Raw genomic sequence first — 15,449 nt, forward strand, 5'->3', positions numbered from 1 at the left:
AACCAAGTGCCATATTTATATATTTATACAAGAATGTCACGTGCAACAATTGTTCTTATATGAGATCAAGTTCTTAACTATTAAAACATAATAATCGACAATAAAATAAAGATGTTACCTAACTTGTTTTGTGAATCGAAATAACAATAAACTTTATCCATATTAATATTCGTTTATTGAGTTAAATATCACTATTACTCCATATTGGTAAATTCATTCTTAGTTCAGTGACAAGGTTAAACTAAAAACTTTAAAATTCTAAAAACAGATGCCAAAGGGTAGAAGATATAAAATAAGTAACTTGAACAGTTTTACTGTTGGAGATGCTCTTAGCAAAGAAAAAGAAAAGAAAAAGCACTTCCCCACCTTCATTTCTCTATTTATTATTTATTGTTGCTGAAATCGTGGTAAAACTCGTGGGTGCTAAGTTCTCACTCCATATAGCTACACCACTAGAACATATAGAAATAGAATATATGCCAAAAGTAGAGTAGGTTGCACATAACTACAACAAGACCTTCACATTATTCTAATGCCACAAAAGGCTTATATTTTTTATATGCAAAGTGCGCTACCTACGTCAATGTTATTTCACCAATCAAATCTTTTCATGGATAAGTGTCCCAAACCATATCACATGCTTCAATTGGAATGTAAAATAATATATTTAAGCATATTACTAATATAAGACTTACATTTACTTGATCTTTTTATGAATAAGAGATAACACGATAGATCCAACAAATGTTAAAAATTTAAGTGTGAGTATAAGTCTCACATTTGATTAAAAATGAGAAAGTAGAGCACTATATAAGGATAAAGATCCATAAACCCATTGTCTTAATGTTTTGGATTGACAGTGGTGTCAATGCCTTATGTGGTTGGACTCAGGTCTCATTGATGTTGTATTTTTCCAGTGAAATCCCCTCTGTAAACCTAATCCTGACCAAAACTTACAAAACTAACTTGAAAAATAAAATTTGCAGTGATTTATATACTGTAAATCTACTTTATTTTTAGTAGATGTAAGATTTGTGACAAGTTTTAACTCCTAAATTAGTGACATACCAAACCAATGTACCCTACCAAATGAATATAGAAAAAATTTGATCCCGCGAGGGCCATCCACTTCTGAATTGAATATAAGAAAGATGGTGACAGGAGTGGAAAAGTGGGATGATGGAATGATCTAGCTAGACATATAATAATATGCTTACAATACTAGGCAAAACTTATGCCACATTTTCTCATGTTGCTTTATCTAGACCTACCATAAAAGAGACTTAAAGGTGCAACTACTATATTTCCTCATAATACAACAATCAAAGAAAAATGTATCCTTCATGGGACCCCAACCTCAACCACACACCAATTAGTCATATCCCTGCCTAACAGGTGCCAATCTGTGATTGCCCTTTGGAAATGTCTAAACTCTCTCTACATTTTTTAGTACAATGTTGCAAAATTTTGGATAGAGCCTCAACTTTTTAAGCCTTGTAAAGTACAGGCAAGTCCTAACTCTAGATGTTGACGGTTTTGGTAAAGTTTAACTCATGCATTGCTTTTAGCACCTCATGCTAAAAGCCATGAATTCAGGTATCATACAATTATAAATAATGGATTTGGATTGATTTAAATCTTTTCATTTTAAGAAAGTGACAAAGCGAGAAATCGTATTGTGTTGTGTGTGTATGATAAAGAGATGAAAAGAACAGAAACAAGTGCAAAATGACATGATTGATATGATAGAAAGAGATAGATTAATTTATGCTGTAAAGAACAACTTTTTGTGAGCTCTGAAAAATGGTAAATAACACAAAATCTGGTTTCCTAGCTGGAAACTGAGAAAACAGAATATCTATATCTCAACACAGACACACCAAATAACAGATATTCCTCAGGTTGTACAAGCAGTGACGCACACCACAGTAAAAAAGAACTTAAAATTCAGATTACACTGCACATAAAGAAAAAGAGATGAAACCGGTTCATGGTTGATCCATAAGACGCAAAACTAGTGGTGCCAGCATGCGAGCAACCTTAGGTAAGGTAGGGTAGGATAGAGTGCCAAGAATAAACAAATTGAAGCTTAAAAGTGCAACAACATCAGAAGCAGGTTTGTTTCTAATGGAGGAGAAAAACTGAACCACACTCTTCAAGGACATGCCTACTACGGCAAAGAGAGCCACCACAAGAGGCATGCAAGGATCCTCAGCTTCCCACACAGTCACTCCGACCACAAGTGACATAAGGGCAGTGAAAAGTGATTGTGACAGAGCAATGTCTCGATGATGGTCGAGTGCTAGTGTTTCCATCGTTTCTACAACATCCTTTGAACCGGTTTTCAATAGTTTAAGAACCTCACTTCTTGTTTTGCTCTCATCTTCCCCATTATCTTTGCTCGTTAGAAGATCTTGGAGGGAAATCTTTTGGAATTTCTCACTTTTGTTTTGATCTCTGGAGCCCTTTCCTCGAATTTCTTTCAGCCGAAGATTTTCATTTCTCTGATCCCGCAACTGTCATATTAGTCATAAACAAGACATCAAGTGAGGAAAAACTATTCCATCATGCATATAGTTACAGAAAAACTATTTACCTTTCCCTCTAACTTTTCAATTTTGGCAATGGCCATATCATGTTCCTCTTCAATCTCTGCCAATAGTATCTCCACCATTCTGCGCTCTTTGACAGCCATTTGAAAATGTTCTTGAAGTTCTTTCTTCTCCCTCACCAGATTCTCCAGCTCTATCTGTATTTCGTGTAGTTTTTGTTCTAGCTGCAATAACAGCATAACCCCCATTGGATCTAAACATAAGATAAACTACATGCTTAGGAGAAATGGAGAAGAATAGGGTGGTGGCCACTCTTATGAAAGGGAAAGTGTTGGAATCTTATTTGAGCAAAATTAATCTGTACTATGCTGATATCAAAACCAGTAATTGCAAATTAAACAACTTTAGTTGACGGGAAAATGAATACCAAATGAAAACAAAACCTGCTTCTCCTTTTGAAAGACATTCACTGTTCTTGCAGGCAGGGAAATAAGCCCAAATGTCCATGTGATAACACTTAATACTATGTCTACATAGAAGCTAATAGTAGTGCTGATCAACTCCGTCCAAGTATATATGACAGTTAATGCGATTTTGATACCAAACCAGAATGCCAGTTTAAGGAGAGAGAAAGGCTTCGTCACCAAGAGTATTATCTTGGCCAATAGCTCCAAAATCAACGCCATTAATCAGCAAAAATGAAAGCTCTTTCTCCTCAAGCATTACATGTTGAAAATGTCCATAGTGTTTCACCATACAGTATCCTGCAATATCAATAAATTCATGAGAAAAAATTGCTGGACTTTCACAACAAAGCTATTGCTCAGTCTTCTTAAATTATACAAGACAGAATGCTTCCTTTTCCCTTACTCTACTAGCTAACTGTTCCTCTACAAGTTTATATTTGCTACTCGATACAATGATAGTAAAATTCGAATAAAATTCAAATTGTGGTCCTTAAATTTAGGAGTTGGTCTTGATTTTAACTACTAACACTAATAAAACAACTCATTTTTCCTAATGTTGCCTTGGTATAGAGTACATATCTCCCAAATTCAAATGTGCAGCCCACAGCTAAAACAAACTGGCAATAAGAGAAGAAAAAACAAGATCATAATCTTACAAGCTTCTAAGGAAGTTACAAGATCAAAAAATCAACCTTTCATAGAGCACCGAACACCCCTTCAGACGACTAGAATAAGCTAAATCTTTAAAAGATGAATGATTCCCGCAAACTATTCATACTGATAATTGAATTGTGTTTAGTTACTTCAGCAGAATACTGAATCCATTGCTTACAAAACAGATGCATTTTTTTATTCATGGGTATTTGCTGAAGATAAATACATCACATTAGTGAATGATGATAGTTATGGCTACTTATTATCAAACCAACATCTCTTCGTTTTCACTTAAAATTCCCTAACTGTGACAGCACAATTGGTAGAATTCTTCTATGTTGGATGAAGCCCAAAGGACACTATTACTTTGTGTAAAGGGTTATCATAGAAAACCTTTTTGTGAGTCTGTTGCTCTACTCTGTGCTTATTGGATTCATGAATTACTAAAAGAATGAACCCACTTCCAGAATCAGAAATTTACAAAAAGCTCAAGCCTACACTGCCTAGTGTCCACAGTATCAAGCATAACAGTCAAAAGTTTATTAGAAGTCTATAAATTTTTTTAAGAGAATCTACACAGAGCATCAGCGAGAGAGGACCAAGAAAACATGATAAAAACCCTCAAATCCCCCCTGCATGTCTGGCAAAGAGAAGCCAAAGTAGAGTACCCTGTATCCTATATCAATGGCAAAAACAGAAACTTCTCCTGAACTACTATATCAGCATTTACCATTGAACTTTCACCAATTGTTATGGCATCCAATAACTGCACGAACAGCGATTGATAGAATAAGGCTAAATGTGAAAATTTTTAGAAAGTCGATATGACAAAACGAACAATCCACGGGCAATGGCATAACTTGAAAATTGAAATATCTTCCACGGCAGTGAATTCACAAGAAGAACGAACTTTCACAAAAATGATCAAGACCCAGATAACCAAAAAAGTGAAAGAGAATTTTGATGTGAGCTGAAAGCTCAGGAAACGAGAAGATCAAACCTTTGAAAGGTGGTGATTCCAAAACGATGAAACAGAACCCGGGAAAAAGAAAAGGCATTGAAGCGAAAGTGTGGAAAAATACATTTGCAGGAAGAGAGTAATAGACTTACAAGTGAGAAGAGCAGAAGGAAAAGCCGAAAGAGAAAGGTAAGTGAAAGGAAGAAGAAGAGCTTGGTGCGTGCAAGGACAACCTATGTAGAGCGTGAGTTTGAAGGGATGCATGATGAATAGGTGGCAATGAAAGCCTCCTCGACCTGCCACGTAAAGTGTAAAGATGTATCTAACACACATATGTTGTATGTTAACAGACAACAGAAACACCAATCCATTATCCATTCATAAACCTTATCTCAATAGAGAAATTTCCTTTATTTGTTCCATGATTCTATTGGGAATTATTTCAGTAAAACCTTCAATTTTAGTCATGTTTGTTGCCCATAATGTTTAGATTCAAAATTTTATTTTTTAAAAATTGAATTTAGTTTTATTTGGATAAAGTATATAGTGGTTTTACATTCACATTAGTAGCATAAAAACAAACGTCAAAAAGACCTTCAAATGAGAACTGAAAGCTGGCTTAATCATTGACATTTTTTTTATGAGTAATATAACTTGCACCTTGGTTATAAATTAAAATTATAAGTTTTTAATCCATAAATTGTATAAATTTAGTTTGTATATTGGAAATTGACGAAATTTAGTTATCTCCAGATAATTTAATTAATTGAATTTGGTCATTCTTTTTGTATTTTCATAGACTATATATATATATATATATATATATATATATATATATATATATATATATATATATATATATATATATATATATATATATATATATATATATATAACAAACGTGTCATTAATACGATGATAGTCTGTTTTGTAATAATAATTGAAGAAGGTTATGTCAGTTTCTAGATTTGGAGTCATGTGACGTGTCTTGTTGAAACAATCACGAGTGTCCCTGTTTTCCGGATTCTTTTAATCTTACTCTGTTTGTTGTAGAAATAACCTATTCTTTTAGTAAAATCGATTCCATGTTAGATTTTATGAAATTCTACTAAAAGTAACTCATAAACGTATCACATAAACTATTATTATATTTACTTTTGAGATTTTTTTTTCCCTTCCATTCTCTCCAAATGAAAATTTCCGTCATTTTACAAATTCCCTGATCTCTTTTTCCTTTTTAAATAATTTATATTTCTTATTTTTAGTTAAGGACTAGAAGATTTTTACTTAACTAAAGTGTAGTATTATGAGAATACCTAAACTTCGATAGCGAATGAGAAAATCTTTTTCAAACAGCTTTTTTTTTTCTCTTTCAACTTGGTTCATTTCTAAAATTTGTAGTTTTCTATTGTTGGCAGCAACCTACAAAATCCCATTCAACAAAGGAAGAACAAGGAATGTTATAGTAGACAAACTGTTTGATAAGTTAACCTTTTGTCTTTTCGGGGTGAATAACTAAATTGAACATAACTTGTTGGATACAAAGACGAAGAATATTGATTATTCACTATATACCATTAAAGCCACAAGCTTCGTAAAAAGAGTGTCGAATGCAGAGCCACATCGCTATAGCAGATTGAAATATCTCCTGCAAAAGCAACGAATCTAAAAGATACTCAATTTTATTACCCGTAAAAATCTATGTGGGGGGAGGCAGAGGCGAAAATATGCAGAAGGAGAAGGAAGATTTAGTTTTTTGTTTGTGCAAATTTGTGTTTACAGAAGGAAAAATGAAGTAATGAAGAATCATTTGGACTCAGAGGTGCAGCGTGAGTGCTTAATGTAACTCCCATTGGAAGGGCGAAACCTGAGTTCACACTCCAAGTTGCTCCAGAACCTAACCGAACCCAAGGCTCCTACTCTCCACCTTGTTCTGGCGCTGCCCTTCAAGTCAAACCCTATGATGTCACGCTTCCAGGACTCATCCACTTCCTCCATCTGGTCCGGTGTCAAGGGAATGGAAGCGGACCGAACAACGTAGTTGAGTGTCTTGGAGTTGTTCTTGGGAACATCAAAGGGTTCAGCAATCATCCTTGCTATTGGCTGGCCCTGGTAGCTGAGGTTGAAGTTTATGTCGGAGAAGGTTGCATGGGCCTTGGCGTTCCCGTTCTGGGCCATCACGATGATGGTGAGTTGGGTTTGGAGAAGACCCGCGTAGTCGTTGCTGAGAAGGTCAAGGTGCGCGTTGGTGACGCTTATCACAGGGATTCTGGGGTGGATCACTATGTAACCCACGAAAACCACTATGCCTGCTACTACAACACCTATGGCTATGATTGTGCAGAGAATCGCCGCCAGCCAGATCAAAGGGTGTGTGTTACCACTATGATGAGTGTTTACCAATCTTCTTCTATGGTGCGGGTGGTGGCTCTGGTACTCGGCCGCGTGGCCATGGTCGCGGTGGGACGACGGCATTGAGGTTTTGGTTGATCAATGGAAAGCCAAAAAATCAACCCATGTGGGGTTATTTGGGAGTTTTATGTTTGGTGTGGGTAAAGACTACTTGAGAAGGAGGAGTTGGGGTTGGCAAAGCTTGGTCAGGTAGGGAACTGCACAAAAAACTGGTTCTTTATCTCTAATTCGTGGGAAGGTTTTGGTATCTTCCTTTCCTACCTTTAAAGCATTTCTCTCCTACACCACCTTAATTATGGTTTGGTTTTTATATTTCCCTACGTTGTTGGTCTTGGTCACGGCTCTCTCCAACAACGTATCTTGGTCTGTAATCTTTCTGTAAAGGGAGTTGAGTAGTAAAATTGTTTTTACACATTTTTCACTTACGCTTCTTTCTTAACCTTGATTGGGAAAAGTGATCAAATAAAGAATGGTTTATAAATATATAAGTATTGTACAAAAAGTAAAAATACCAAACTTGCTTGCCAAATACCGACTCACTTCCTCTTTTCTTGCAGATTTCCTGCCTTTGAAGCTTTAATCAGGAATGGCTTTGCAGTTGGACGAGGAAGTTATCAATTACTACTTTTTCCTGTCGAATATACACATTTTTATTTCACATATTTAATGTTCAGTCAAATAGTTTATTGTAGGAACTAAACATTGGACCAGGGCCTCATTTGTCATGATTTCGTGGGCCGGCCCAAATGAGTCACAGACCGCCACGTAGTATCCAGTTTTAGATATTTCCTCAATCTGATGGAAAATACCAATGATTGAAAAGTATACAAAAACACGTTTTTTCCTACTACATTATACTAAAAGATGTTTAACACAGTTAATTGTAATTATTTTTAAGAAATTTATCACTATCTTGATTTTGGCGGCGGCGGTGACAAACGTTAGTAAAGAAACACGTGTACGGGGTAAATTCCGAGTTTCCAAGGTTGTAGGTCCGTGCAGATTTTTATGGTTCCAGGTGTAGCAGATAGGTTCGTGCCGTGAAACTCCCAATCTCACTCTCACTCTCATTCTCACGTTCTGACCAGTGGCACAACACAAGATTCACTGTACGTGCCACTCCATAATTTTGTGGCTCACAGATATAACACAACACAGCACACTCTCAACTTTCCTCAGCTTCTTCACTTTCTTCTTCAGACCATGAAACTGTCCCAGGCATTGGTGCGAACACCCTCACCAACTTCACCACCTTTAATCCGCACCCAAAATTCCATCTTGACCTCAAATGGAATTAGAAGGGTCTTTGTGTTTGGGTGCCAAAGCCTCAGGATCCCCAGTTGCGCCTGCAGCAACTCGGGATCCGCTGTTTCTTCTCCGGCGGCGAATCCTTCTTCGCCGCCGCATGTTGCTTCCAAGTCTGGATATGATTCTGTGGTGACTCAGGAACAGTCGGAGAAGTTGGAGGCCTTAGAGGAAGGCATTGAGAAGGTGAAGGTTATGTTTTCCACGGTTTTTTTTCTTCTTTGTTGCAATTTTGGAGTGTTTGTTGATTGTTCTGTTTTTTGATGATTGATTCTGTAGGCGATTTATAGGTGCCGGTTTATGGCTATTCTGGGAGTTTTTGGGTCTTTGATGGGATCATTTCTTTGTTTTATCAAGGTATGATTTTTGTGCATTCTTGTTTACTTTCTCATTGTTATATCTGCTCTAATTCACCAAAACTATTGTCAGCCTTTTAATGGATACTAGCTACAGAAAATTCTGAACCCTGTTTAAGCATATTCTTTCTTTCATTTAATTCTCCTTTTTGTAAAGTATTATTAGGAGAATATTTAGACTACTCTCTGAGATGAAGTTTCCTTTTTTAAAAGTATTCAGAGACGACCACGAAATCTTGTTCTGTACACTTGTATAGTAACTTTGTATTTCTTTATTTTATTATAGTATTTGATAGTTATATTTTTCTTTTGCCATCAATTTTTGGTGTATCGCTTCTTCAGAGATTGTTAATGATGGAATGGACCACATTAAATTCAAAGAATACCTAAAAAATCCTCAGTGTCCAAGTTCAGTATGCTGTACTCTAAAAATTATGGATGTGACATTCAATTACTTCTGCTAAACAGCTTTATGCTGATAAGCATCAATTAGTCAGATTCTTGTTTTCATTCAAACACCAAGTCCAATATAACCACTACAAAAATTATATACATCACTCCAAGTGTTTATTGGTTCTTTCGAGGGGATTCACACAAAAAAGTTGACACCATCGAGCTATGATTCAACCCATATAAGAAACTATTACACCATCTTCTTCTATTCAAAACATTAAAGCAATTAGCTTGTGGGTCATCTTACTTATAACTTTCTCAATTTTGTTTTTAATTTGATACTCAGATTAACACTTGAATTTTTCATAATATTGTTGTGAGGTTTTCCGGCACCTCTTTGGTCTTTATATAACTTAAGTAGTGCTAATTGGTTTATCTTTTGATAGAATGAAAGTCCCTATAGATTTTTGTTCTTAAAGAGTGTGACAATGTAAGAAATTCCACATTTTGTAGAATAAATGACTTGATATAGTAATTAAACTATGAGACAATTCCACCAAGGGATTAGTATTCTAAACTGGATTCTCCTTATGATATGTCTTAAGTGGGTGACTCTAGGTTTCTAGCATAGAAATATCGTCTTTTTTTCAAAAAATTCCTTTCAATTTTGAAAAAAGTTTGAGTTAATTGAACATCAATATATATGCTTTAAAGGATTTTTTTCATTGCTTAAAGTGGTTGAGATAATGGAATCAATTTATAGTAATTAAGCGACAGCATAATTGTTATGCTGTCTCTGATAAATCCTGGTTTACTGCATAATTTTTTCAATTGACCTTTTATTACACAGGGCTGCGTATTTGTTACCTCGTCGTTTATGCAATACTTTGTAAACCGCACTAAAGTAATCCAAACGCTAATAGAAGCTATTGGTGAGTGCCTCTAAATTTAAACTCCCATAAGTTTGTGCAATCGGGTTCTTCTTTTCTAGCTATATCTTAATTATATAGCATATTCTTTTGTTTTAGTTTTATAAAAGGGATTTAGAGAGGTACTGTTGTAGATTTCTTTTAATCTATTCTCTCTGTTCTTTTGTAAAGTTTGGATTTTGTTGTTCTATCAGGATTTCTTATGTCTCCTATGTAGTAGTGTTCTTCTTTCTAACTTTTGCTTTATTGTTCATCTAGATGTCTATCTTTTAGGAACTGTGATGCTGGTGTTTGGAATGGGTCTCTATGAGCTCTTTGTCAGTAACCTTGGCACTGCAAGCTCTCTTCCAGGTCAAAAACCTTCTGACAGATCAAGTCTCTTTGGCTTGTTCACTCTAAAGGTTAGCTTTGGGACATTATGCTTCTTCACCAACCTTATCTTAGTAGGATTTTGTGTTCTGTGTTTTACTACAATATATTGTCTCTCTTCTGCATTTAGGCCATGCAAGAAAAACAAGAAAACAGAAAGGATTTAATGGAACTAAATATAGGGAAAGATGTACAAGATGAAGATTTGTTTTATGGAAAATTAACAGATAGATACAATATTGCTTTCTGTCATCATTAATTGATCCCTTATATTTATATAATCACTAATACTCATTTTTTAATTATTCTAAGTAATGTCACGTGAGAGTTTTCAAGATGTATTATTTTCATCGATCCAACACTATCAACACTATCATACTCCGATAAGATAAACTTTTCAGAAACAAAGTATTGGTGAAAAACAAATGAATTAAGCTATTAAGCTTTACTCTTGACTCAGGTTTTGGTTTTTCACATTAAGTGTGTGTTGATGTTTGTTACTGTGTGTTGTTTTTTCCTTTTCAGGAACGACCAAAATGGCTGAACATAAAAACAGTGGATGAACTGAAAACGAAGCTTGGTCACGTGATAGTGATGCTGCTTCTGATTGGATTGTTTGACAAAAGTAAGAAAGCTTCGATACAAACTCCTGTGGATCTGCTATGCTTCTGTGTTTCTGTGCTCCTTTCTTCTAGTTGCCTCTTTTTGCTGTCTAGGCTGAGTTAGGCAAAATGATGTTCACATACATGTAAAGTAAGCATCACAACAAGTGATACACACGCATAAAGAGAACAATAAATGTACCTTTCACTTAACCAATCACCCCCATTTTGAGTATTTTCCAGGTTTCCTTTCTCTTTCTTATTTGGGTTTTAGTGGAAAAACAAGATTGTAAACTCAAGTTGGAAACTTGACAGATTAGAAAGATGCCAAATGCAAGTAATCTAAAACCTATTTTGTTAATTTTAATTGTCCACTTTGTTTTCTCTGTTCATCACACCTTGGATCATATAATATTATTATTCTTGCACCCACCTTCAAAATGGTCATGGTGATTTCTTTGTAACTTGTTTTGCTTCCATATAGTCAAGTTGAGCACCATTAATCAGATACTTTGAACCTCCATAGTGCCATAAACATACGAAATAATGGTTGTTTAGTTATATGATATCCGGAATAGTCTGAGTGTAAGTTAAAATCTCATATTATCAAAATTTTATATTGGATAGAATAGACGGAATTAAACGCTATATAAAATAAAAGACTCAATCTAATTATTTTAAAATTTTGAATTAAAGGTGGTGTCAAATATTTTATACGTATAAGAACAATGTTATATATATAAAATTATAATCTCTTAATGAATATAATCTTATATGAAAAAATATATATATAGTTAACAGTGATATCAAAGTCGGGATTACCACATATATCATAACTTATTTATAAAATGAATGAAAATTATTAAATTAATCCTTTCATGAATTTAAATTCTATTTTCAAACAATTTATAAGGTTCGATTTAAATGGCAAGAAACACGCACATTAAATTTTCTGGACAAATTCAAACACTAATATTTCTCTTATTGTACATAACACTTAATTGTTTAATATATTTATTTCTCTTTAATATAATTTATAAGTTAATTTGGTCAAAATAAAAGTGATGAATATATAAAATTAGTTTACTAATTTTTTAAAATTTTTTTAGAATATATTTCAGTTGACTTATAATCTTTAAGCTGCTAGGTTTTTTATTCTCAATAGTTTACTTGTATTTTTTGTTATTCTAGAAAAAAACAATCCTACCTTGTCATTTTCAATCTAACGTCTTCACTAATTAACATATATTTTTGTGAAAAAGAAGGAAATACATAAAAGAAAATTATAACTACCGATAGCGTAATATTTAATAGTTTAATAAGAAAAATTTGATCACTAATTTTTTAACATTTAAAAATTATTAAGAGAAGAATAATTATTTTCTCTAAAATATAGAAAAAATAATTTTGATTTTAATATTTAAAAAATATTTTAGTATCTAAGTATTGAAATTCAAAACTAAAATAAGTTCCTTAGAATTATTTTTCGTAGAGTGGGAAAGAAGTATTTTGTTCCTTTATTTATTTTAGGCATTGGATCAGATGCATGGTCATTGAGTGTTATATTTTCATATGGTTATTAAGTGTTAGACTCTTATATTTTTCTTAACGTAAAAATTTGTTTAGATAGTTTACCTTAATATTTGTGTTGTTTTGGAATTGTTAATAAAGTTATTTTTTTATATAGTTATTGTATGTAAAAAATTATTTTCAATAATTTATCTGCACCTGTATTGTTATGTTGTGTGTATTATGTACACGAGCAAATACCGCTTCAAAAAGAATGTTTGGATACGAATAGAAAATCTATTTTAACTTTTTTTTTATAAATATCTGTATTTATGTATAATTTGTATACATATAAATTCTATTAAAAAAATATTATATATTTTGTACATACCCTTTAAATTATCTTATATATTTTATTTTGTTTTCTAAGAGTGTTACATAATATTATTAATATTAATATATATATATATATATATATATATATATATATATGATTTTATTCATATTTATTTTCCAATTTTATCCCTTAAATAAAAAATATTTTAAATTAAATAATTATTTTATCAATTATATTATTTAAATGACATTTTGTTTCTAAAATTTAACTAAAAGACACCTCCAAAATAAATAACATCTATTTACAATGACATTATAAAAATAATTTATATTTAATTTAATAATTACAATAATAATTATTTTTTTATTTTTTATTTTTATATGTTTTCACTATTATATTATTATTATTATTATTAGTATTATATATATATATATATATATATATATATATATATATATATATTAATGGATAAGAATTTTTTTTCTTTAACTGTAAAATGTAATTAAAAGTAATATAAAAATAAAAAATTTAAATTTTCTTCATATATTCTTATAAATTAGTGTTCTTACAAATTTAATTTGTTATTTCAAATAATCATTATATAAAGTTTAATAATTTGTTTTGTTTTATTGTTACAATCAGTTTTTTTTTTCAATTTCCTCAATGTTGTCAATTTCCTTTATTTTTTATAAAAAAATAAATTAATATAATTTTTTGTTCAAAATAATGGTATTATAATGTCGAAATGTGTCATGAAATCAATTAAAAATATTTTTTTGATAGAAGTAGTATGTGATACCAATGAAACATATCACTATAATAATAATGTCATTATAATTTTTAAGAGAAAATATTACAATTAATTAGTTAAGAAATGGGTAAAATTGGGGGGAATCCTAAAATATGATACAAGTTATTAAACCTTTTAGAAAACAAGATTAAAGGTACAGTTTTTTATAACTATTTTGTTAATAATTGAAGTAATATATATATAGGTGATTGATATCTCTATATACAAAATTTAACTGAGTATCTCTAATTTTTGGTATTTTCCTTTTCAGGACAAAGACTGAAACATTAGTTTTGAGGAATATGAAATGCATTGTTACAGCAAGTAGTTGTTATAGAATAAAAGATTGAAGGAAAATAAAGAGGAAGTGGGAAATATAACAGAAGATGTGATAGGAAAGACAAAGATAATGTGATAAGAATGAAGAAAAGTTTGAACGGTGCAAAAGTAGATGGGACAAAATTTGCAGAGAAGATCGTGTTTGCTTTAAGTCAAAAAATGGAGAAACATGTACCACTTATTCTATATGCAAATAAATTATACAAGGTAGATGCAGTCAACTTTTTGTCTCTATCTTCTATTTTATGTTTCTTTTTCTCTACACCACTCCACCCACTAACTCCCACCAATAACATCTCAGCTTAGTTTAATGTTCTCAAAGACATCATCCATAATATCCTACAAAAAAAATTATTAGTTACTTTCATCATTAAATATCTATAACCTTTAACCATTTCTGAAAAAAAAAATCAATTATATTATTGACAAGTATTCGATTATTTTAAAACATAATTATTATCTTGCTCAAAGTTTGACTTTCACATGTTAAAAAAATAATTGATTATTTCAGCAATGAACATTTATAAAAAGATTTATAAATGTTGCGGCTGTAACGATTACAAAAAATCATCCTAGTTTTAGATTTGACAATAAATATAATAGATATAACCGAGATAGAAAATTTGTATTTTCTATGTCGGTTATAGATTCAACCGGCATAAAAAGTGTATTTACCTTGTGTGAATAGAGAATCACACACACTAGTCATCACATATTCACTCATCCTTTCCATTTTTAGCTTCTCCATACAAAATTATCACCATATTCTATGACCAAAAACTCATAATTATACATGAAAAATAAAAACACAATGCAAAAGTGATAACAGTTCCAACAACCACAAGTTTCACAGAGCAAAATTGTCCCATTAGTGAAAATCACATTTTTACAATACAAGCAATTTCAACAAGCGACAAATGGAGAAACATAGAGAAAAGGAGAAAGGTGATCGATGGCGTTGACGGTGTCTCTAGTTGCAAGCACGATGACAATCGTGGGTGGAGTTCAACAGAGATGTGGTATGGTAGCTAGATCTATGATCTCAGATCTGAGAGAGGATACGCAGGCACCCACGCGTTCGTCCATGGGAAACACCATCAATAGCTATGGCATTTCCAATTGTAGGCGTGACATGGTTGGCAACGTCGACAACGAGGGTTGACTCGGCATCGGGGAGGGTTGGCTCGACAATAGCCCCTCTTCACTAGGTTCACTCAAAGAGACGAAGAAGAAACCCCGCGCGAGAAGAAAGTCAAAGGGGAAGAATAGATCCTCGTGTGGATGGTGTCAAGGAGGCGACATCGACGACGATGAGACAAGAGGAGACGAAGAGGAGAGCAAGAGTGCAACGCGAACAAAGAGGTGAAGTGCAACAAGAGCCAAGGAAAGGAGGAATAAAAGACTTAAAAATATTATGTCAATTATAATAATATATGTTCTCACTTTCTATGTTGGTTCTATTTAACCGGCATAAAAA

At 32.6% G+C, this 15,449-nt stretch overlaps 3 protein-coding genes across 9 annotated transcripts; 1 reads left to right on the forward strand and 2 right to left on the reverse strand.

Moving 5' to 3' along the window:
- Positions 1-1,760: 1,760 nt before the first annotated feature.
- LOC114173053 lies at positions 1,761-4,890 on the reverse strand. Of its 7 annotated transcripts, none has more exons than XM_028057252.1 (5): positions 4,784-4,875; positions 4,404-4,439; positions 2,980-3,316; positions 2,597-2,805; positions 1,761-2,516 (listed from the first exon to the last, which is right to left on the reverse strand). In XM_028057252.1, exons 3-5 carry the CDS (start codon positions 3,236-3,238, stop codon positions 1,989-1,991), a joined length of 996 nt encoding a protein of 331 aa, XP_027913053.1. In that variant the 5' UTR covers positions 3,239-3,316; positions 4,404-4,439; positions 4,784-4,875; the 3' UTR covers positions 1,761-1,988. The 7 variants fall into 7 exon arrangements, with proteins under 7 accessions (XP_027913053.1, XP_027913057.1, XP_027913052.1 ...); XM_028057256.1 differs by having other exon boundaries at positions 2,996-3,316; positions 4,784-4,854; XM_028057251.1 differs by lacking the exon at positions 4,404-4,439 and having other exon boundaries at positions 4,784-4,890.
- Positions 4,891-6,275: 1,385 nt separating this feature from the next.
- Positions 6,276-7,493, reverse strand: LOC114174291 (NDR1/HIN1-like protein 12). Its single transcript, XM_028059107.1, has one exon. It carries the CDS (start codon positions 7,104-7,106, stop codon positions 6,438-6,440), a length of 669 nt encoding a protein of 222 aa, XP_027914908.1. The 5' UTR covers positions 7,107-7,493; the 3' UTR covers positions 6,276-6,437.
- Positions 7,494-8,009: 516 nt separating this feature from the next.
- On the forward strand, positions 8,010-11,358 carry LOC114174290. The gene is made up of 5 exons (XM_028059106.1): positions 8,010-8,534; positions 8,628-8,705; positions 9,948-10,029; positions 10,285-10,427; positions 10,921-11,358. Exons 1-5 carry the CDS (start codon positions 8,247-8,249, stop codon positions 11,119-11,121), a joined length of 792 nt encoding a protein of 263 aa, XP_027914907.1. The 5' UTR covers positions 8,010-8,246; the 3' UTR covers positions 11,122-11,358.
- The last annotated feature ends 4,091 nt before the right edge of the window (positions 11,359-15,449 follow it).

Source organism: Vigna unguiculata, chromosome 2 (genome assembly GCF_004118075.2).
Source record: "Vigna unguiculata cultivar IT97K-499-35 chromosome 2, ASM411807v1, whole genome shotgun sequence".
NCBI lineage: Eukaryota > Viridiplantae > Streptophyta > Magnoliopsida > Fabales > Fabaceae > Vigna > Vigna unguiculata.

Bases quoted from the DNA above. Each gene is read 5' to 3' on its own strand.
- LOC114174290 (XM_028059106.1), top strand. From the start codon at position 8,247: ATGAAACTGTCCCAGGCATTGGTGCGAACACCCTCACCAACTTCACCA. The intron at 10,030-10,284 runs GTGAGTGCCTCT...TTGTTCATCTAG, and splicing joins AACGCTAATAGAAGCTATTG to ATGTCTATCTTTTAGGAACT. The intron at 10,428-10,920 runs GTTAGCTTTGGG...TTTCCTTTTCAG, and splicing joins TTGGCTTGTTCACTCTAAAG to GAACGACCAAAATGGCTGAA.
- LOC114173053 (XM_028057251.1), bottom strand. From the start codon at position 3,238: ATGGCGTTGATTTTGGAGCTATTGGCCAAGATAATACTCTTGGTGACG. The intron at 2,806-2,979 runs GTATTCATTTTC...TCTTATGTTTAG, and splicing joins GCAGGTTTTGTTTTCATTTG to ATCCAATGGGGGTTATGCTG. The intron at 2,517-2,596 runs GTAAATAGTTTT...CTAATATGACAG, and splicing joins TTGAAAAGTTAGAGGGAAAG to TTGCGGGATCAGAGAAATGA.
- LOC114174291 (XM_028059107.1), bottom strand. From the start codon at position 7,106: ATGCCGTCGTCCCACCGCGACCATGGCCACGCGGCCGAGTACCAGAGC.